This window comes from Poecilia latipinna, unplaced genomic scaffold, assembly GCF_001443285.1.
Source record: "Poecilia latipinna isolate Pla-1442-1.1 unplaced genomic scaffold, P_latipinna-1.0 Scaffold710, whole genome shotgun sequence".
Lineage (NCBI taxonomy): Eukaryota > Metazoa > Chordata > Actinopteri > Cyprinodontiformes > Poeciliidae > Poecilia > Poecilia latipinna.
In genome coordinates, this window is record NW_015113326.1 from 80,116 (window position 1) to 103,127 (window position 23,012).

The window sequence follows — 23,012 nt, forward strand, 5'->3', positions numbered from 1 at the left end:
ACAGCCAATCCAGGAGCACCATTTATTTTTGTTGGTACATTTTGCATTTAAATTAACTGCAACTTCAGCATTGTAAAAACCTTCTGGTGCCTAGAAACCATTTTATCTTAGGAGGTTCTCACATATATTCTGGTTATCTGTTCGATTTGGGACCAAAATTGCAACTTTTGTTACATTTTCAGCTGATGTGGTTTGGTTTCACACTGCTATGTGTCAAACGAACCAAACAATTTTAAAAACCTGTTCCCCTCCTCACCTGTGGTGGCGCTGGATCAAGAACTACTAAAGGAAGCAACACTGAGTGCAACTTCTCTTCTTCACAAAATGTAAACAAAAACGGATTAGCATCAGATTTTAGCGGTTGTGTCTTTGGCAAAAGCCCACGAGTCATTTGGCTTGCTAGCGCTAAGCTAGCACATTTGTTTTGATTGTATTTACCCAGAATGCCCTGCGCTGTAGTCCACTTCCCTCTTCTGGAGTGGCCTCCAGTCCGCTCACCATTCATATGCATTCAAGTTCACTTAAACCGAATTGTGACCGAAGTTTTAGGCAGACCAGAGTTTGATTACGCATTCACATCTCCCCCAAACGAACCGGACTCACAAGCTAGATTTGCACCAAATAAATCTAGTTTGTTTGGACTAAACAAACTAATCTGGTGTGAATGCATCCCAAGAATAAAATTGCATAGCCTTGATGGGGTCGAGAAGGAAAATAGAAAAGTTTTAAGAAACTTTGAAAGTGTCTTACTCATTCCTAAAAAGGGCTTTGCAGCTCCAGTCAGCCGTGAACATTTATGACTTTTTTTATTCCCCTCTTTTTCATAAGCATCTGACTGACAGCTCAGCAACAGGTGAGGGAGGGGAGAGATATACTGCTACATACATTAACACTTTTTCATCACTTCTGTTGTGGCATCAAGATGAATTTAAATTAACCTGTTTTGCCTTCTAACCGCGGCTTTTCCCCTGATTTTTGGTCCGCATCACCTCCTATTAAGGTTCACCCCTGTAACATTCATTGGCTCCATCACAGAGATGCTACAGGACAAATTGTAGGGCAGCAGAGAGCTCTTAGTCTATTTATTATCCTGATTAACGCCGTCATCTATCAGAGAGGGCCGTTAAACTGGAGCACAGACGTGTAGTGAGGACACAGTGGAGCCAATGACAGCCAGCGGCCAGCTGAAGACTTTATGCAGCCAAACATGCAGAGGCATCAAAACGATAAAACCAGGAATTATGGACAGGTTGATTAACTTAAGCATTAATTTGTGAATGGATGATACAAGCTTAATGCTGTACTGAGTGATATCTGCTTTCAACAGATATCGATGATCAGAGTTTGATTTGTGCTGAATGTGGTCGTTCATACTAGTAATTAAACACGAACACAATCATGTGTGAACGGTTTACAAATATTGGTGGATCGGTTTTTACGTTTTTAGGATAAACTCATATTTATCAGATAAATACTTTAAATGAACAAGACCAGTTAAAGTTGAATGTTTATAATAATTTTAAGCAAAATAGGTTCATTTAATTACTCGGGTATCTTCTTTTATAACAAATATGTTATTTTTTTATTCATGAAACAGAAGCACATAAGTTAGAAAGTGACCTTGAAAGTGCTTTACTTAGACCACAAATCTGTTTAAATCTTAGCTCATTTTGAACCAAAATATAATCAGAATCATTAATTAGTGACATTCAACATAAAAGCTTTAATTTGACCCAGAGAACAGAAAAAGTTAAAGCAGAGCAGATCATCAGAAGGTCAAAGAAGTGCTGCATTATTTTTTAAAAGACGTCCTTCCTCCACCTAGAGCTTTTCTGTGTCCACTAAGCAGAGAGGTGAGGCGCAGGGTGGGAATGGTAAGAGCTTCTGAGCGTTAATGTGAATGAAAAACCGACTCAAAGACACTGAGTGCTCAAGAGAGCTTAGCTTTTAGCAAATGAGCCAGAAAATCCAGATAACCTTCATGCTGTTTCTTTTTTTTTATTTATGTGGAAAAAACACTCGGAGGACATTTTGTTTGTGGGAAAACATGAGATGCTTTTCAAAAATGGTCCACTTGCTTGTGAGGTTTTGTAATTACAGCTCAGTTGATAAAAATCTGTCATTAATTGGCCTTTTCCTCCTGGTTCAGATTTACCCCCATTGCTGGGCGTGTGCTGCGATCTTAGGTGTCTTTATCTCCACCATCAAATCTGTGTGGATTACCAGATGATAGGGCTGATTTCGCAGGGCTCGGACTATTAACGCTCTGACCTTGGATTTGTCTAAGAGCTGGCACGGCCTAAGCGGGCCCAACCCGGCCCGGTCCGAGCGTCTCGATTGGTATGAGGAGCGGTAACTCTCCCGCTGTCTGCGCATCAGCCTCCAGCCCAGAGAAAAATGTCTTTTCTTTACCACTCAAAGGTTATGTTTAAATTGCTGTGATGAACTGCTTCACATCCATCACGCAGAATTTCTTCTTTCTTGTCCCTTTTCTTCCTTTTATTTATCGCTCAGTTGTCTTAAATGTGGCCATTTCTTTATCACTTTGACAGAGGCGCTTCATCCAAGTCCATTTTCTGGAACTCGTTTTTATGAATGATGCAAAATTAAAAGGAAACAACAAGTTTTTGCTACATTCCAGAAGAAAAAGTAGCACAATGTGCCTTAATACAACTAAAAACTAGTGATCAGGGTTGAAATCTGGGTGTAATGATGGACCTGAGCATTCAGAGACACATAAAGACAGTTACAAAGTCAGCCTTCCATCACCTGAAGAACATTTCTAGATTTCAATAAGATCTAGAGAAACTTATCTATGCGTCTATAGTTGCATTGATTAATAGATCACAGGACTGCCCAAAAAGTCAACCAGAAAGTTGCAGCTGATCAATCATGCTCCAGTTCTCACTACAACCAGGAAGATGGAGCACATCACTCCAGGATAAAAGGTGACATATTAAGCTTCCTTGAACAGGTTAGGATAGGTCTATGGGCTAAACAGGACATGTTTGCTATGCCCCCAACTCAACATTTACACTCACACATGAAAATGGCTGCAAACAATGATGTACAACTGTACATCATTGAAGAGCAAAAGTGGAGCCTCCTGCGCAACCAATATGAATGCAGCAAGTGGTTTCTTGATGGTAAGTCAAGAAAACACTTTCACTCTTCCACCAGCCATTGTACAGCACATACAACGTGCTGGAACTCTGCTCGGGTTGCTAGGTAACGGGCTGGGCTCTTCTGGGGTTGCTAGGTAACGGGCAGTGCCTGTTCTATTGTGACGTTACATTCCGGAGGTTTTGAAATGGCTCATTTTCCAAGCATTAATTTATTGTTTATTTAGTGCTTGGCCTGTCTTCAGTAGAAACTCAAAAGGAAGGAGAAAAAGCAAATTTTACATCACATGTCGACTTTAAAGTCCTTACAGTGGATCCTCGTAGCTCTGAAAATAGACTTTAAAATACTTCTGTGAGTTTATAAATCACTGAACAGCTTAACGCAAAAATACAGCATTCAGCTTCTATGCGCCACAAATCTGGAACAAACTTCCAGAAAACAGCAAAACAGCCGAAACACTGACTTCCTTTAAGTCAAAACTTCTACCCCACCTGCTTAGAGCTGCTTTTGATGAGCGGTAACTGGATCAGTGATCAATATATTTGATGTGTATTGATGATTTTGACAAAATATAATGTTTATTACTTGTATCATAATTGGTGATTTTATGATGTTTTTATGATTTTGAACTGCCTTGTTGCGAAATGCGATACAAAAGCGAACCCAACCTTCAAAGCTTCAGACTCCTGGTTTCATCTCTGATGGTCAACATTAAACTGAGGAACAGCAGAAGCTCCTCTAAGGCTCGTAATGCAGCTAATTAGAGGAGAATCGGAGTAAACACTGGATTTTAGAGTCCAACTTACACACTGGTCGTTTCACTAAAAAGCCACTTCAGAAGCAGAGACGTTACTCAAATACATGAGATTAGAAACTGTGAGATTCAGTGGTTAAACTGACTGGTTTAAGCTGCAAAATGTTGAAAAATTACAAAAGTAAAGAGACAGCAGTATGGAGATCTATGAAAATATCCTGATTTTTTCACACCAGATCTGATTTCTTTTCTAAAAAACTAAAAGTATAGAAAATATTTTCAGCAGTGTCTTTTTGAAAATAGCGAGTTGAACGCTACGAGAATTTTTGATTAATTACAATAATAGTCACAATATTAGCAAAATAAAGACAATTTTACTAGAAGAAAATAATTTGATGCTGATGAGTTATAAGTATTTTTTATTTAGGAGTTCTCATTAAATTATTACTTAATTCTTGTAATTTTAACCCTTTCTTCTCTAATTATTTCAAACTTATTTTCACATGACTTCATTCTCGACTATTTTTGTAATATTGTGGCTTTATTCTGAGAATCAAACCATTTAGAAATCGCAGCCTGGCTCTAATTTTCTGCCCAAGAGACAACCTACAATCAAAGTCCAAATAAGGAGAAGTCTGTCAAATAAGATGTCACTCTGAACTACGGAAACCCAAGTGGTTCAAATCCTCATTTTCCAAAACTGAAATCCTCAAATATCAAAAATTTGATCAATTGCACCGTAAACCTGAAGGATTCAGCAAATGGACCAAAATTACCCACCACAAATTTTTGGTTTATTTTTATTCTGAGGCTAAAGAACAAACCAGCACGAATCTCCACAAGATTCCACCAACTCTCTTTAAACACCACAAGCAAAACGAAACGTCTGAGCGAATGAAAGCGACTCACAGGGGACGGTCCGGAGGTACAGGTTGTCCCGGATGATCTGCTGCAGCTCGTGATCCACTGAGCCTTTCTGGAAGCGCAGGTTGAGGTACCGGCGGAGGTCCTTATCGATCACACCTCCTGGAAGCAAAACATGTCGGCCATCAGAACCAGAACGATAAAACGACTGTCAGATATTATTACATCAGTATTTGGCTGGAAGATGGGATGAAACCAACAAACAACCAGAAATCAGATAAAATTCTGCAGTTTTTTTCATTTAATTTCCTAAACTTTTTTAGAAATAGATTAAAAGTGCAAAGGAAAGTGCAGGTTTACAAATCCTATGATGGAGAACAAAAGGTTATGTGATTACCTTAATCGCATAAAGGACATACACCTAATAATTTTTGGTTATTTATTTGGATTTTAATAAAGATTGACACAAAAGTCTGAATTTAGGGGAGAAAAGTCACAATTTCGAGAGTAAAGCCACATTTGTTAGATTAAAGCCTGAATTCTGAGAGTACAGCGAGATTTCCTAGATAAAAGTCAGAATTTTGAGAATAAAGTCAGATTTCTGATAAAAAGGTCAAAAGTTTGACAGGAAACCCAGATTTCCCAGCTTTTTGTCAAAATTTTGAAAAAGTCAGGGAAAAAAATGTCAGAATACTGAGATTAAAGACAAAATGTGGAGAAAAAAAGTCAAAGTTTGTAGGTAAAATGTCAGAATTCTGAGATTAGTCAGAATTTTGAGATTAAAACCAGATTTCTTAGATTAAAGTCTAAATTCTGAGGTAGAAAAGTCAGAATTTGGAGATGAAATGACAATTCTGAGAGTAAAGAAAGATTTCTTAGCCTAAAGTCGTAATTCTGAGAAAAAAAAAAAAGAATTTGTGGGAATAAAAATTCAGAATTTTGAGAAAAACTAAAAAAATCTTAGAAAATAAAGCAAATTCTGAGTTTGAGGTCAGAATTTTCTTACATTTTTTTTGGTGGCCTTTATCTACAACATCACCAATCTACCATTTGTTGGTTTCAAAGTAAAACCAGTGAAAGCCCAACAATCTGAGATGTTCCAGTAAAACCAGTGAAAACGCTTCACTCTGATTCATCATCTGTCCAGATTCATCAGGGTGTTAATGGTACCACCAGCTGGTTCACGTGTAAACTGACGTCTGCGTTTAAATCACCCACGGATTCCCCTCCTTCGCTCCTCCGGGGGCCGCTTCACGTCCCCCCCTTTACCCGTCCAGTTCTGTGAATGGACTCCCACTAAAACCAGTAGCTCCTGCTGGCTCAGCGGGGCAGACGGTGAAGGGAAGAATGCGGGCATCGCATTCTTTTACCCTCACAACACATTCCAGCAAAAAAACATCAGTCTCAAAGGGAAGACTCACACCTGTCACAACCTCGTTCTCAACCGTAATGGGAGAAAAAGCAGAGAAAGATGGGCAGAAACGTTGAACCGTCTAACCTTCAACATCCAGAACCAGCCGTCTGCAAACGTAAAGCCTGACACGTTGGAGCGCATGCATGACAGACACGCAGCGCACTGCGACCAGCCTCAGACAGGAGGTGGAAATAACCTAGTTTGGAAGTTGTCTGTCATCCTGAAGACATGAATAATTCAACATTTCTGTTTTTTTCCTCTTTTTTTCAGGGAACACAAATGCGTGTGAACAGCAGCATGCATGAACTCCACACCAATTCATCGAGTGTTTCATTATGATCATGCCAAGCTGAATTACAGCGACCGGCTGCAACCAGCCCGCTTTGCATTTGCATCAGAAAAGAATCGGACGCATCTGCATGCTGAAAAGGTGAGTGCACTCACAATCACTCAAATTACCGCTGTGAATGGCACCTCTTGTGCAGCCGACTCAGAGTGCCACGATTTATTTTTTGTCCTTTCTATTTTTTTGTGATGCAAAAATAATCTCCAGTGGAAGACATGCGATCCTGTTGGAATTCCCGACCCGACTCCTTCCAGAGGTGTTCAGTCCCTCAGGTCCTCAACTCTGTCCCCGTTCGCCCAATCAAGGCGCCGCCGGATGGGCTGTGAATCCGCACTCATTGCTCTCTGCACAGAGATGGAGCAGAAACAAGAGCGCGGCAAAACGAGCGGCGGCGACGCACAGAGGAAAAGAGAGAGAGAGAGAGAGAGGAAGGGGGAGAGGTGAGGGAGAGCGACCGCTGAAGCACGGCTCTGCCGATGGGGACCTATCACACCGATACCCTCGTTTCTCCTCAATCCATCCTCATTTCCAGGGACTGTGTCGCCTCCAATGTGTAGAACAAGGTACTGCGTCTGCCTCAAAGCATCAAAACTGCTTTTTTTAAGTTTCACAATTAAAAAAATATTTTTTTTTTCTAATGTATTCGCTAATTAGTGGATTCCAAACACATATAACTGACTGACAAACGTGGATGTGGATCTGCAAAATGACAACTACTTAAGAAAACAAACAAGACAAAATAGCAGAAAAATTCTGAGAAAAAGCTCAAATTTTGAAGTTTCAGAAATTTTCTGAGAAAAAACTGAAATTTCAGATATTTTTCCTAGTTTTTTCTAAATCACAGAATTTCAAAGTTTTTTCTAGCAAGTTTTCAGAATCAAACATTTCAGATTTTTTTCTAGAAAATTTCTGACAGTAAAACCTGAATTTCTGAGAATTTTCTTGCAAATTTTCAACTTTTCAAGCCCAAATATTTTCTGAGATTAATCTCAGTATTTCTGAGTTTTTTTTCTCGAAATGTTATTCCTTTTTTTCCCTTTTACATCCCTAAAATGTCACCATACAGATGGATACATTTAGGACAAAATGAAAAACAGAATAAAACCACGTGTTGTCACAACTAAACTTGAATTGTTTGACATACGTGGGTTGGGATACTAATTTTCTTTTAACTTTGACAGCTATTTTCTGATTATTATTATTATTTTCCTTTTCTCTAATACCCCCTGTTATTTCCTGTTATCACAGATATTTTAGGTAGCTGTGGAAAAGATTAAATAATGAAATAAATGAAGAATAACTACATTTTGTGATTTTATTGGAACATTTTTCCATTTCCCTTGCAAGAAGGTTTTGATTCTTTGCATTAAAAGTCACATTTTGATGTGAATCAAGTGTTACTTTTGTTTACATTCTTTCCCTGACAGATATTCGACAATTTCACACCTCAACTATTGTTATATTTATTTTCTGAATGTGTCGGAAACAAACCTGGACATACGTGTATGAAAACGCCCCAACAGACTCAATTTCCTGATGCCAGTCGAGCAAATAAATATAAATATTATGCAACAATAATCCCAGCATCCTTTCATTTTTCTATTACTACTTAGTGTGAAAACAGTGAACTGAAATAACAGATCATGAGCTGGAAAATCCCCAAAGCTACACAGATAAAAGCTGGATTAATACTCTGTAGGGATGCAACTAACGATTATTTTAGTAATCGATTAATCGATTATTCTAACGATTAATCGGATAAGAAAATTGGCACTTTTTGCAGATTTTTCATTAATTACTCTATCCTTCCTTCTGCATTATTAGAAATATATTAAAATATGCAAAAGAACAAATAATGAAACACCTTTTTGTTCCTAAAATGTAATAACAGGATTCCTTTACTAAATGCTTGATCATTTGTAGCCAAGGATGCATCTGCCGCTAAATTTAACTTTCTTGATCAGTTGATAAGTGAATAGAAAATGATGCTTAATACAAAATGTATTTATTTTTTTAACAGAATTGGAATCAAATGAAGCTAAAACTACCACTTGAATTCATATTTACAGAGAATTTTCTTTATATTTTTTATTATCTTAAACGCAAAATGTTTAGGTTTTTTTGCAGTTAAGCTTGATTGCTGCTATGGGTGTGTTGTTCTGTAAACTCCAGTTAATTAATCGATTACTAAATTGGTTGATGATTATTTCAATATTCGATTAGTCATGATTACGTCGATTAATCGCTTCATCCCCACAATAACGAGGATTAAAGTTTGCGTTAATGTGGTACAATCTGGAAAAAGGCATGGATTCTTTCACCAGACACTTTAAATATGATGCTAAATTAGTTAGTTCAATAATCGATTAATAGATTACCTAATACCTGTTTTAACAAAGTGCCCAACTTAAAATACAGACAAATACAATTGAAAAATGATGGAATCTACAAAAATCCCAGTTATTTGTCTCCAAGTTAAAAAACGGAAAGAGATGAGGAGGTCAGGAGAAAAACCCAGAAATCCTCCATCAGCTCCGACATCCCAAACCAGAAAGAAGATTTATTCCCTCCAGCAGGTTCTGGGTTTGGTCCGGTTTCTGTTCCTGGCTGAAAACGACCAGAAAACCTCCAAAGGACGGCGCATCGCAGCCACACGCCCAAACCACACCGACTTACTTCAACGTCTAAATTATTATTCAATCCACGCGAGAAGGGTCATCAAATCTGACACAATTCGTGGCTTTACTGCCTAAAATCCAACAAATGACTGAGCCCGTCATCATAAAAACATTTTCTGGACGATAAATTGCCCCAGAAGTTATTGCGATAAACGATAATATTGTTGTTTTGAGACAATTTTCAACACATTCTCAAAGATCCACAAACTTTAAACTCTACTGAACATTTAACACTGGAACTGAAAGACATTTTAAATATCCAAAAATTAAACAAAACAACAGAAACAACAAATATAATGAGTTATGACGTCTCTGTAAGCAAAACTGTCCTTCAAAACAAAAAGACTGAAGACTTGAGCTGTCCAGTTATTGGTAGAAAGAGAAGAATGATAAATCATGCCAGTTTAAATGATTAAACTCATTTTAGTTTATCATGCAATTAATTGTTTTATCACATATTGTGAAAGGTCTACAAATGAATTTATCCCCTTAAATACCATGCAAAGTCTATGAGCTGTGGGATTGAGAAAAATGTGAATTTTGCATAATAGATCAACTTTATGTTAATGTATCTACAGTAAGAAAGATTATCACCAAGCATAAAAGTAATAAAGACATTTTGAAACGGTGAATTCAGTCAATCTTGAGTGGTTGATGTGCAAAACTGGTTGGTGCAGAGGAATGAGTAAACACTGATTCGTGTTTAGTTTCTATTTGAAAATCAGAGGTGAGAAAGTATAACAACTAAAACCAACAAATCCACAAAGACGACTCTTTCTTATAAATAGCCTCTTTAAAGAAGTTATTGAACAAGCGGCTTGGTGTTTTATCAGGAAACGACGAGCTTTTATCTCTTAAGATCCCCCAGGTATTCCCAAACATTACTCAGCCAGAAGAGCTGGACAAAGATCAGACTCAGGCCCAGGGCTTTAGAAAGAGACCAGAAAGAAAAACCTGGGTAAGAACCGTTAAAATGTCTCGGCATCAAGTTGTTTTTATTGCAACATGCTTTACTGGGCTGTTGGCATTGGATGATATAAAGATTAAATGCATTTTCTTCCTAACTTTATTCTTGTCTGGATGGTTTTCGCTGAGCTGCTAAGTTTAACGGGAACTATTATGCAAAATTCACATTTTGCATTTTTTTATACTTCCTTTTGGGTCTCTACTAAAAACAGACAAAAAACACTCCGCCATTTTTTCTAAGTAGGCTAATTGGATGTCTGGAAAATGAGCCGTTTCAAAATGACTGGCAATGCTGTTACCTAGCAATCCAAGCCAAGCCCACCCTGTTACCTAGCAACTGAAACACAGCTCCAGCACATTTGGTCAGCTGGGTTTTACAGCTCTATGCGCTGTACAATGGCTGCTGGAAAACACAAATATTTTTCTTTTGTTTTTGCCATCCAGAAACCACGTCCTGCATTCTGGCTGGTTGTGCAGGAGGCTCTACTTCTGCTTTTCCATGATCTACGGTTATTCAGTTGCACATCTGTTTGCAGCCATTTTCACATAAGAGTGCAAAGGCTGAAGTGGAGGCGTGAATATTCAAAACTGAGCAGGCTAAAATGAATGATTTTGTGCAAAAAAAATATAATGAACCCATTCTAACCTGTTCAAGGAAGCTCAAAAAGGTCACCTTTAAAGAAAATCATTCAACCTTTTTCAGGTTTATAAGCAGAAACTTTTCCAACGTCATTGACGATGTGTTTGTAACTCAAAGACAAAGCAAAGACGATAGATTAGGTGGATTTTATCATCAACACCTGGCCACTATGTTCTTCTGCAACTCCTAAGAAATCAGCAAAAACAGACTTAGTTGTGCAGATGCAGCTTTTCCACCAGCTTCATCTCTATTTAATAAAACACTGTCAGCCATCACAAAGAGCCTTCAGGCAGGTGTCTGGGTTGCACTGACAGTAGATCTGATGCACATAGATGTTCAGAAGAGCCACAAACTGTCCGATGCTACTCTGTCACTTAGTTTTGTACTTTCAGTTCATTTGTCAAGTATTTTTAGAACCGTTTCAGCCGATCCATCTGCTCTCAGATTATTTCCACTGGTGCAGCCATGTGCTAACAGACGGAGGTGAACTTTTGAACTCCTGAAACACTCAAGTTAGATCATGAATTTCATCTAATTATCAAAACTGTTGGAGAAGAAGATATGAAATCTGTGCACTTTATTTACATAAATAATGCTTTTGTCAATGCAGTGAAAAACGTCCCTATGTAAAAAAATGTATCTTAAAATGATTGCTTCATTTATTAAAAAAAAATTAGGGCCGGATTAATTTAATTTTGGTTAATTTTTAGAAAATGTGGATTTTTTTTCCTATCAGTGCCCTACATGGGTTTCTAAAGCTCGGAGTGATGTCATCACCCAGGGCGGCCATCTTGTTTGACAAGCAGGTCAACTCTATGACAAAATATTAGGACCAGGCTACAATTGTATTTTTTAAGTGATAATTTTTAAATAAAGTAGTAATCTAATGAGTACTACAAACCAAAAATAAAAAATTAAAACAAGAAATGTTGAGCTTCTGGTGAAGTTCTACTTCAGTACAGAAAATATTTTCTTTTAACACATCAGCATTAAATTATCATGAGTAGCAGGAGATGAAATGATTGAGTAATGACAATAGTAAGAAAGAATCATAAACTATGATAACTAAACTTTTTTCATTAAAACGACTTTTTCCTCGTGATTTTAAGATCGTCTTCTGGAAAAAAATGTTGTTTTTTCCTGCCAATGACATTTGTAAAAAAAAAAATTCTAGGATATTTCAAATAAAAGCTACTTTTTAAAAACAGTTTCAGTGATTTGTAATCAAAAAAACAAATCTGATGTGGTTTGAAAACAATTAGAGATTGTATTTTTATATAATAGTAAATGTCCATATTGTTAATTCGTTATTTAACTGTTATTAGGTTCAATTTCACAATTTATGTAGAATCAATAATTAACTTAATCAGAACCCATCTGACAACATGAAGTAGGTCAAATGAAATATTTTTGCTTAAAACTTCTCTTTCCATTCAATAAACTAAATTCTAATGTGAAAAACTGCATTTTGTGTTTACCAAAATGATATTAAAATGCATTTCATAATCAGAAATGGGGGAAAAAAAAGCAGAAATAGAAGAAAATACTTTCTCCAAATGCAATGTTTCTTTCTGTGAATGGCTCACTATCATCTCTCTGAGCCGCTATCGTGTGATTGCTTTGTGACACCAGAGATTGTAGAGGATGAAATATGAGGGAAGAATAGAGACAGAAAAGGAAAAACGCTGCAATAATAAAAGAAAAAAAAAACTGTCTTAAAGATAAAGATTTTTATCCATTCAGTAACAATAATCATTCATTTCTGCCTCTTAAAGTTGAAAAAAAGAAAAAGTCAAAGCATATAGCTTTGACTTTGCATATAGCTGATTCCTTAACAGATGGATGAATAAAATATATATTTTTTTCTTGCAGAAGAATAAAATTCACTGCTTAAGCTCAGCAGGTGTCTTGTAAATCTCCCAGGAGTCTGAAGGAGAGAGAAGTAAGAGGACAGCTTGTTCACTTGAGGATAGAGCTAACGGCTAACTGCTGTCAGAAAACAGTCCGACTCAAACAGAAGAAATGGACTCCACTGAGAGCCGCTCTGCGCTTGACCTTGAGCTTTTCCAGCTTATTTAAAATGCTGAAAGCACATTATGTATGGAAAGTGCTTTTGTTTGGAGATGATAAACAGATATTCACCCACACTTCCTGTTTACTGCAAGCGGTGGGTGTTGAGTTGGCCAGTAATAGAGTAAAACTCAGTGGCATGTAAAATATAAATTAAAATCAGCAGGCAATTTTGACTTTTGTCCCCAAATGTAAAAACATTTAAAGAATTTACTGGTCACTGCTAGTTTTTAATTCATGCTCAGACTAAGATAAATTTTGATTTAGCTCAACTTTTACTAAATCAAAATTTCACACTTATTAAATTAAAAACAATTACGGGGGAATTTTTCTGCCATAATTCGAGAGCACACATTTTCACTTTGAAAGCAGGATTTCATATATTTTGTTCTCAAAACTCCTGCTTTTTTCCCCAAATATTCACCATGCTTTCTCAAACTTTCCTTCTCGCGCTCAAAACTTCGGAAAGCTGAGGTCGTCATTTCGGGCGGCGCAGGTTGCGACAATCGACACCGGCCACACAGGCACACCCACTAGAAGGAAACAAACGCACCCAGTAGAACACTTTCATTCTATTGGCTGAGAGGTTGCCAGGCAACGGAACATCTTTTGTGAACAGCAGAAAAGAAGTTTCCAGAAGAAAGACAAGTCGTCCAGTTTTGTAAGCACAAGTGTTAAAAGTTTTAAGAGCAAAACACATGGCGTTCTGCTTTGTCTGAAAATGTGTGCTCTCAACTTCTGGCAGAAAAATTCCCCTATAAGGCATTTATCAACTTTAACTGAATAATAATAATAACACTTTTAACAATCTGATAAAACGGACGGCTAAAATGTTTCAGTTTTAGCTGAGTTGGGATTAGCAAAATGATTTTCATTTTCTGAATGACAGAATGAGAAAGCCTTGGTGCAAAATGTGAGCAGACTGAATAACAAAAGCTAAAGATCTTATAAAAATGGGGCTGAAGCTGGGAAATTAGCATCAATATGCATAATGAATCAAATCAACAAGGCCTGAAACGCCCCTCCTTTAGGAAGAAGCCATCGCTCCAAAACAACATTAAAAGGCAAATTGAAGTTTGCAAATGTACCCAGAATTAAACACCTTACTTTTTGGGGGACATTTTATTTAGTCTTATGGAGAAAAAACACAATAATTTTATAGTAAAGCATCATCTGTGTGTGTTTGCATGATGTACAGTAAATTTCAAAACATCAGCCAGGAAGATGAAGTTTGGGCACAAATGAGGTGCAAAATTTTAAATAACATTTATTCTTATATTAACATGCACATATCCATTAATGGGAATTTTCAGATTGATTTCCTGAAGCTCAACTCAAAATCAAATGGATTTTTCTATTTTTGAGGTGTGAGATTTTGTTATTTGCTAATAAACCGTAAACTGAATTCAAGGTTTGTTACACATCTTTATCAGAGTGAATATATATGCGGGAAGGTGCAAAAAATGCAGGAATGCAATGTTTTTTATAAGTGGTAACCAACCACATGTAAAAACACTCATAAGCCAAATTAAGCATTTTTTTGTCTACAAAGTCTTCATAATCCATTTTATTCATGTTTTTGGTTGTGTGTGGCTTTTACTTTGTTTTATTTCTTTGTTTTGGAGGTTTTATTATTATTATTATTATTGATACTTAAAATATCTTCCAGTTCCAGTGTGAAGGGTTCTTTAGAAAATTAAACCTTCTAGAGAATGAACTTGCATTATTATTTTAATATTTAATAAATATTTACCATTTTTACATATAACCACAACAATTGAAGATTTAACCATTTCAACGTAAAGTTTAAAGGAAATTTTAAGAGACGACATGTGGAGGAAAACATCTGGGGAAAAGCTCAAAAACATCTGGATGAGATCTGGGCTTAGACACTTTAGGATTTATCACTGTTGGATTTATGAAGTACACCTCAACTCAGATCTCAGTTTTCACTTGTCATCTCTTCAGCTGCAGCAAATGTGAGACAATTAGTACATTATTTATTACCACTGAAATACTGCAGTATTTATGTCTAATTGATAACAGTACAGGTATTTTTCCCCTGACTAAAATGATCCCAACGATATCAGTGGGAGACAATCCCCTTATGAAGAATAATGTTGCTACATTTTACTGAAACAAATGGCAATAATCCAGCTGGTGCAGTTAAAACACTAAATGATTGTTCAATAGCATCACAGAGCAGTTATGGTTTGGATTTAGATGTTTAATTGCAGATGTTTGTTTTTTTAATGTCCCATTTTAAAGGGTGCAGCGTTGCACCAAATTTAATGAGTTTCATCAGGCAAACAAATCATCATTTGTTATACTTATAATGTAGCTTTGTGTTATAATTAAACAGGAATATATTAACTTTCTATTAAAACTATATGAACTATACATTCATTTATTTAAAGTGTAAAATCTTTAAGAACACACATGTATTGGATTTGGTTTTGTGCCAGAAATGATTAATCGGTTTAGTCGTGATTAATTGACTATTGAAATAATCGTCCACTAATTCAGTAACACATTAATTGTTAACTGGAGTATAGACTCAAAAAAACAAAACCAAAGCAGTATAAAATTGTGCAAAAATTACTCATTTTGCATTTAAGATAAAAAAAAATACTTTTGTCTGTTAATGTTTTAGCTGAAACTCAAGTGCCAAAGTTTTAGCTTCACCTGGTTCAGATCTAACAAAAAGGAATGATCCGTTATGGCATTTTGCAAAAACTTTCCTTTTTTCTTATTAAAAAAAAAAAAAAAAACTTTGTTCATTTGCAAATTTTAGCCCATTTCTAACATTGTAAAAAAAAAAGGCTAAAGCAGTTAAATAAAATATCTGTAGAATGTGCCATTTGTTATCCGATTAATCGTCAGAATAAAGATTAATCGATTACTAAAAAAGTTTGTTGCAGCCCTACAGACAGCATTTTTTGTGAGAATCACCTAAAAATTAACAGTTTTTACGACAAAAGTACAATATTGCAATGAAATAGTCGGCAATGATTTCATTTAAATAGCTACATCCATTTTTATTTAATTGATTAATCGTCAATAATAGATTAATCAGCTGCTAAAATATTTGGTTTCAGCTCTATTTCTTGCATCTTGCCACTCTGTAATACACATATGTAGCACCACATAAATACTCCAGAGGATAATAAAATGTTTAATTTAGTTGGTAGATCATTCTGCGCACCCTATGAAGAAAACACATCATAAATTATTATTTTTTTATTCATCTTATGGGAATAGTTTAATGTCACCCAGATGGAGAATAAGCACCACCAGATGTTGACTGCAATCCTTCCAGCTCCCAATATTAGCAAAACAGCATCAAGGCAGCCCTAATAAATCCAGGGATTAAACAACAATGAGTGCATGGAGATTGGAAAATTTAAGATAATTCGGAACACCACATTGCTGCAACAGATGATCTGGAAGCACCTGCTTATTGATTTTTAAGTTAATCTACTAATAAACAAAAAACCTTTTTGTAACTCCTGCATTGATTTACCATCAGTTGATTTGAAGCTGTACAATAAAAGCGTCACTAAGTCGCACCTGAAGGGCATATTTGGCATTAAAACCCAATGTGTGTGTGTGTGTGTGTGTGTGTGTGTGTGTGTGTGTGTGTTTGTGTTTGTGTTGGTGGGAAAAGTCAGGGAGCTCCAGCAAACAGCTGCTTGGATAATCAGGCTAATTAAACGATCAAGATGAGCTTAAAACCTTGCTAGTTTTGCAGACACACACTGAGTTTTGTTGATTAGTCTTCAATGAACATGCGTGGCGTGCCAGCTCTGTGTGGAAGTGCTGGAATTTACAAACACCAACTGGTTTTTCAGATGGAGTACTCTTTCACTGAAAGACTGACACAATAATTGTTTCAGAACACTTTTTAAGATAAAATAGGCAGAAAATATGTTTTGTTTATCAAAACACCAAAAATATCTGCCGATATGACACTCCAGTTACATTCCAATACAATACCAGTTTATGCTGGTATTGTTGAGCTGTTTTAGGGCCTCTTGTCACTTTAAATCCAAATAAACCGCTGCTAGCAACGTCCTCTAATTCAACACTTACCCTCGCACCTGAAAATGGATGCAAACAGATGTGCAATTACACAAACATTCATCTTTAAAAAGCAGAAGTGAAGCCTTCTGCACAACCAAAAAGAATGCAGCAAGTGGCTTCTGGATGGCAAGTCAACAAAGCGCTCGTCTTTTCCAGTAGCCACACAGTAGTAAAACAGGCTGACCAAATGTGTGAGAGCTACGCTTTGGTTGCTAGGTGACAGGCAGAGTTCCGCTGGGGTTGCTAGGTAACGGGCTGGACTTTGTTACATTTGGAAGGTTCTTGAAACAGCCGATTTTCCAGACACCAAGAACATTAACCTGTTGCCAAAAAGTATCTGGGTGTTTTTAGAAGCAGTTGACACTGAAATGGAAGTACAAAAATAAAAACCTACAAAATGTGAATTCTGCATAATATGTCCCCTTTTAATATGAGAAATTATAAAAACAATCGCAGAATAAGGACAAATATTATCTTGAATTTTTTTATTTGAAGTTGTTCCTTATTAAAAGACAATTCAATTAAAATATACAGCTCTGGAAAAAATGAAGAGACCATTGCAGTGAACCTCATTGAAAAGCTCCTGGTTAGATTGATTTCTGAACTATTCCTGAGTTAAAACATTGGTGTTGTTTCTAAATGAATATAAACTTGATTTCTTTCCATTATTTGAGATTATTTTGTTATTTTGACTATTTTTCATTTTCTGCAAATAAATACTAAATTTCTGCTTGGAAGTTTGGAAACATGTTGCCAGAAGTTCATAGAATAAAAGAATAATGTTCACTTTACTCAAACATAAACCAGTAAAAAGTAAAATCAGAGAACTGATCATTTTGCAGTGGTCTCTTGATATTTTTAAACTCAGCCGTTTTCCCATGATGCACCGTGGGATTTAAATCCATTTTCACATTTTAGTTTACAAACTTTTCATCCTGTGATTTTTGAGATATGAACCACAAAAAAGAAAAAACAATCTTAACGTATTGTCCTCATTTCCTGAAATTAGCTGTGGGTCTCTTAGCTGATTACCGACCGGACCTTCCGTCTGTTGCTCTCCGCCGACCGGCCCAGCTCAATCATCGCCGTGGAAAAAATTAACCAGCTGCCTTCCCGCCTCTGTGCTGCTGATATGCGGCATCTGTCTCCTGCTCCGTCTAAACCTGGGAATGGGACCCCAGCAGAGCCGCCGGAGCAGCGCGGCGGACTGATGAGGAACATCATGGCGGGGCAGACCGCTACCTCACATTAATGGAAACCTGCGTCACATCCAAACACATGTGGTGCCATTTAGACCCATCAACTTCTGATTCAGCCGCTACGGCGGCAGAGGAGTTGGCTGAACCTCTTCTGAACCGGGTTTTTGCAAATAAAAGCACAAGGTGCCCCCGCCGCCAGTGAGCAAATTATTTGCATGCATGAATGCTAACAGGGAGAGAAGCAGCTGTGATTTGCATGCGAGAACAGAAGGAAATGAACGCTGACAATCAAGCTGCTGTAGTATTGATGGCTCTAACCTCCGAGGGACGGAGTTTAGTCAGAAAGTAAATGAGCTTTATGATTGGTGTTATCAGAGTTTGTACACAGGCGGGAGAAGACGGTAAACTGGTCTCAGTTCTGGCACCAAATAACATTTCAGATTTTTTATATTCCAACTGTTTTTGTTTTTTTTTTTAAAAACAAACATCTGCATATTTGGCAGCTGGACCGGCCCAGACATCAACACAGACTCTCTTTGCCAGCATTGATCCGACTGGCAGGTTTACCTAAAAGTCATTTGCAGCTGTAAAGAGGATAAGCTGCATTATGTTATGGCTGCTTAAAAAACCCTAAAAAACTCAGTCACAAAAGGATCTCTGCACTGCAAGCTTGCATCTAAATGCAAGCCAAAATACCTTTTAGCAGCCGCTTTTAAAAAACTCTGTCTAATAAAGAGCAGACCATTTACCATATGTTTTTAAACGCGTAATGTCAGGTTTTTACTGTCAGGAAAACATCATTTCCTGACATTTCTCCTTGGTTCTGCTCCTTCCTGTAAACCCAAACCAGAACCTGTCTTTGGTTCTGCAGTGCTGGAACGTTTAAGTGCCATGTGACCAGTTAATAACACATTAAAGCAGAAGAAACTTCTGAATCACTCACTCTGTAATAGCTTTTTCTTGTCCTTCCAGTTCTGTTTTCAACATTTAAACCGTCTCTCGCTCTTTTCACATCTCCTTCCTCACGTTATCAGTCTTCTGGTTTCTATATTTGTAGCAGCACCATCATCTTTAAAAAGCAGAGCATGTTTATATATGTTCCACTTCGGAGTTTTACGTGACTAAGTTGGTCAAAGAAAAGCTGATCAGACCTCAGATGGTGATGATGCACGAGGTGCATTTAGGACTTAGCAAAACAACCTGGGACATTAGTGTCAGGATGAAAAACGTAATAGGTAACGAGCAAACATTTATAAATATTTAGAGCTGGCTTAGGAAAATCTCTGATTATGTTAAGCCTGCAGGACCTCCAGCAATGTTCAGCAATGCTCTGAAGCCGAAAGTTGTTTTTTTATGAGTCACTTTTAGTGCGTATAACTGAGAGAAATCATGCAAAAGAACCACAACTTTATTTGGGATGATGATTTATAAAGTCGTTTCGGTTTACCAACAAACCAAACAAATTCTAAGTAACTAAAAAAAGTTTTTAGGTTCATTTTTCCTTTAATAGACCTTTAAAAAGAGGGATTGGTCATTGGGGGACATGCATAAAATGGAAAGATTTAGTTTCCATTTCCATCGTTTTTCCACACAGCACTGAAAAGCCATCATATTAAAAATGTTCAGTGTTTGAAACCCTTTAATATGCTTCCATTTTTCTATAATTCATGAAGCTTAAGAAAAAGATCTACAACAACAAGACTTGAGAGCCAGTATTAGTTTTCAGACAGTCACCACCAAGCCACAGGTGTTTAAGATGGCAACCTAATTAATTAAAAAATAGATCCAATTAATTCTGGATTACTGAAACTCAAAGTCCATTTTTAATACAGTAAAATTCAAAAATTTCCCCAAAATTGCCACAAAGTAAGAACTGGTTGTTTGCCATTTCCACAAGTGAGGTCATTATTTTTTGATAAGTACAGCAAATGAAAATTATTTGAACCACAAAAATGTAATTAATCTCATTAATTTTTCAAATTTAAGCCTTAAAATCAGCACCGGAGTTTATTAGCACCATTTTAAAGAACAAGCGACATTAGCAAACACTCTATTACCTAAATAATCTGATCTTTTATGCCGACCAGAACCTGGAAAAGGAGTTAAACACTGCTTTTAGAGAAATACTTAACACCACCTGGAGATATTACAAAACATTCACTCAGGGCTGAAACGAAAAATCTGTAGAATAAGCCAGTTTTTTTATCCGATTAATTGATTAATTGTCGGAATAAAGATTAATTGATTACTAAAGAAAAATCATTAGTTGAAGCCCTACAGAGCATTTTAATTTTAGGCTATGGAGGCTGCGGTTACCTAAAACGTTAGTGTTTATTTTAATTTTTATCGATAGTACGAGAAAACATCGTGATAAAATTCCACATCGCTCACCACTAATCGGAAATCGTTTCTCTTAAATTGCTAAATACTTCACTTAATGTGATCATTGGGCTAATGTACAATATAAACCTATTGACTTTTTGCACAAAGTTGTTTACTGTCATTTTAATCAAGGCTAATATGAAAAATCAGTGTCTGACTGAAGCTCTACAGATAATGTCTGGTTTCCCTGGATCCACTCCGATGATGGGAGAGCGAGTAGCATGAAAACAACTCATTGTTATTAATGGGTCACTGGCTGGTAGCTGTGCTTCAACATGTCTGTATTTACTTCTCTGCATTGTCACAGAGGCAGAACACTGTTCCCATTACACCTCGCGGGGGCCAGTTTAATTGAAGTAACCCAATCAGAGCGCCGCGGTCTGCTGAGCTCGGTAATAAATGCAGATGGAAGATTAAAAATGTTGCAGCCGGATCACACGTTGCACATCCTGCAGCCACTGCTACGTTTAGCTGTGCTGGCAGAGACGAAGCACAGCAAACAGAGTGATCGCCTCATGTAGAGCAAACAGGGTTGAGATGATTTTGTGTAAATGTTTCCTCAGCAAGAGTAATGAAGTAAAGAGCTGCACGTGCAAAGTGAGCCGTTGAATATTCAGCTCAATTATATTTTAATGAGCTGCGACAATGCAAGGCTCGGAGGGGAAATGTTGGTGAAATATTCGCCTGAAATTTCATTTTAAATTGCAGGAGGCCTGAACAGAAATATCTGATCTGATCTTTCTATTCATACAAACATGATAAAGCTCAAAGCTAGACATCATACACGATCTTAGAATTAATCGCGATTAATCGTTTAATCGACTCTAAAAAAGGCATTTGCTGAAAAGGACAAACTACTAGTGGGATTTTATCCAACAGACTAAACAGAAATGGTGAATCTGAAAGAAAACATATATATTTATCAGATTAATTTGTACAAATAAATCTGCATTTGCATTTGAAAAATATCAAATAGGCCAGAGAGAAAGATGTTTAGTGGATAATACCGTTTATAATACCCCTTACACTTCCAAATTATGCACCAGTTTGTGATAAAATCACAGTAATAACACATGATAAAGCTCACACTTTTAACATGAAAAATCTAAAGATATTTCAGGGATATTATTACTTTAGCAAGTCAGGCCAGTTTGACCTGCATTGCCAAGATAACCACTGCAGCACAAAGCCCATTCCTGACAATTCAAAGAGTTTTCTGCCTCACTGAATCTGGCAACCTGAGGCCAAATCACATACTGTATTAGGAGCAAACACAAGATCTGCTCAGGAAACAAAACACTTTTGGAAATAAAATACAATACAGGAAGAAATCTGAGGTGATTGAAAGAATTTACGAGCAGAAGCCAGTGCCGTTGAACGGTCTGCACGCTCTGAAAAGGAAAAAAATACTGAGGAGTGCAGACTAGACGCTGTAGGAGAGTGCAGCGCGTGTGAGGTGATCCAACTTTCAGAGCAACCCCTTGTCAGGTCAAATCTCAGTAGGATTTCGCCATAAATCCGTCTGAAGCTCTGCTCTGCTGCATGAGGAACAGTGAGGAAGCGGTCGACGTGCTGTGCAGACGAAGTTTTTGGAAGGAAAATTTGTTCCCAAACCTGACTGCCTACGGTGCTTTAATAAGTACCCCATATCTGGGACAGAGTCCTGAATAAAAAGGTCATCTGCATATTTTTAAAGACGACATGCAAATCAGCTGCCATAGGTTTGTATAGGAATAAGGTCGTTCATTTTATTCTCAAGATTTGATCTGAACTTTCTTCGGAGTAATTCTGGTATAACTAATGGCAACTCAAAGACTTGAATTGGGAACTACTTTCAACGGCGTACCTGTTCCCAAAGTGAATTTACAAAAAATGCAACCGGTTCTGGACAGGAAAGCATAAATATGGGCATCTGAAGCCACTACCGGTTTATCTATGAATGTTCTTTGTGGACAGAAAGATTTAAATGGCAAGAAAAACAAGAACTCATTTAGGGCTGCAACGAACAATTATTTTTGTGATCGATTATTCGGACGATTAATCTGATAAAAAATAATTGACACATTCTGCAGATGTTTCATCTAAGACTTTTTATAGAATATTAGCAATACATTGAGATGCAAATAAGTATTTAAATTAGTTTTTTTAATGAGAAAATAAACATTACATTGCCTAAAATGGAACAACATAGCATTTCTTTAGTGCTATACACTGCAGGGCTAATCTGCCTATTATTTGGATTAATTGATAAATAATTGCAAAGAAAATTATGATTGATAAGGTTTTCTTCAGATGTAAAATGTATATATTTGTTGTACAGATTGGGCTTCATTACTTCTCTAAGTATGATTTTCTTTCAGTAAATTGTGTTTTTTAGAGTGTGTGTACTCCAGCTGACAATTAATCGATTACTGAATTAGTTGACAACTATTTCAAAAACTCGTGGCATAGTTCTAGCTGCTTGTTGCATTTTAGGGAATATAATATTTTATG

At 36.8% G+C, this 23,012-nt stretch overlaps 1 protein-coding gene across 3 annotated transcripts in view; it reads right to left on the reverse strand.

The window, feature by feature from the left end:
• magi2a (membrane associated guanylate kinase, WW and PDZ domain containing 2a) overlaps window positions 1–23,012 on the reverse strand; it is a 116,099-nt gene that overhangs the window by 51,015 nt on the left and 42,072 nt on the right. For 2 of the 3 annotated variants that reach the window (XM_015045155.1, XM_015045154.1), the window contains exon 2: window positions 4,787–4,903. In XM_015045155.1, the coding sequence (XP_014900641.1) occupies window positions 4,787–4,903 (117 nt within the window). Of the gene's footprint in view, window positions 1–4,786; window positions 4,904–6,599; window positions 6,712–23,012 lie in introns of those variants that run through there. The other variant, XR_001426515.1, reaches the window with a different exon arrangement.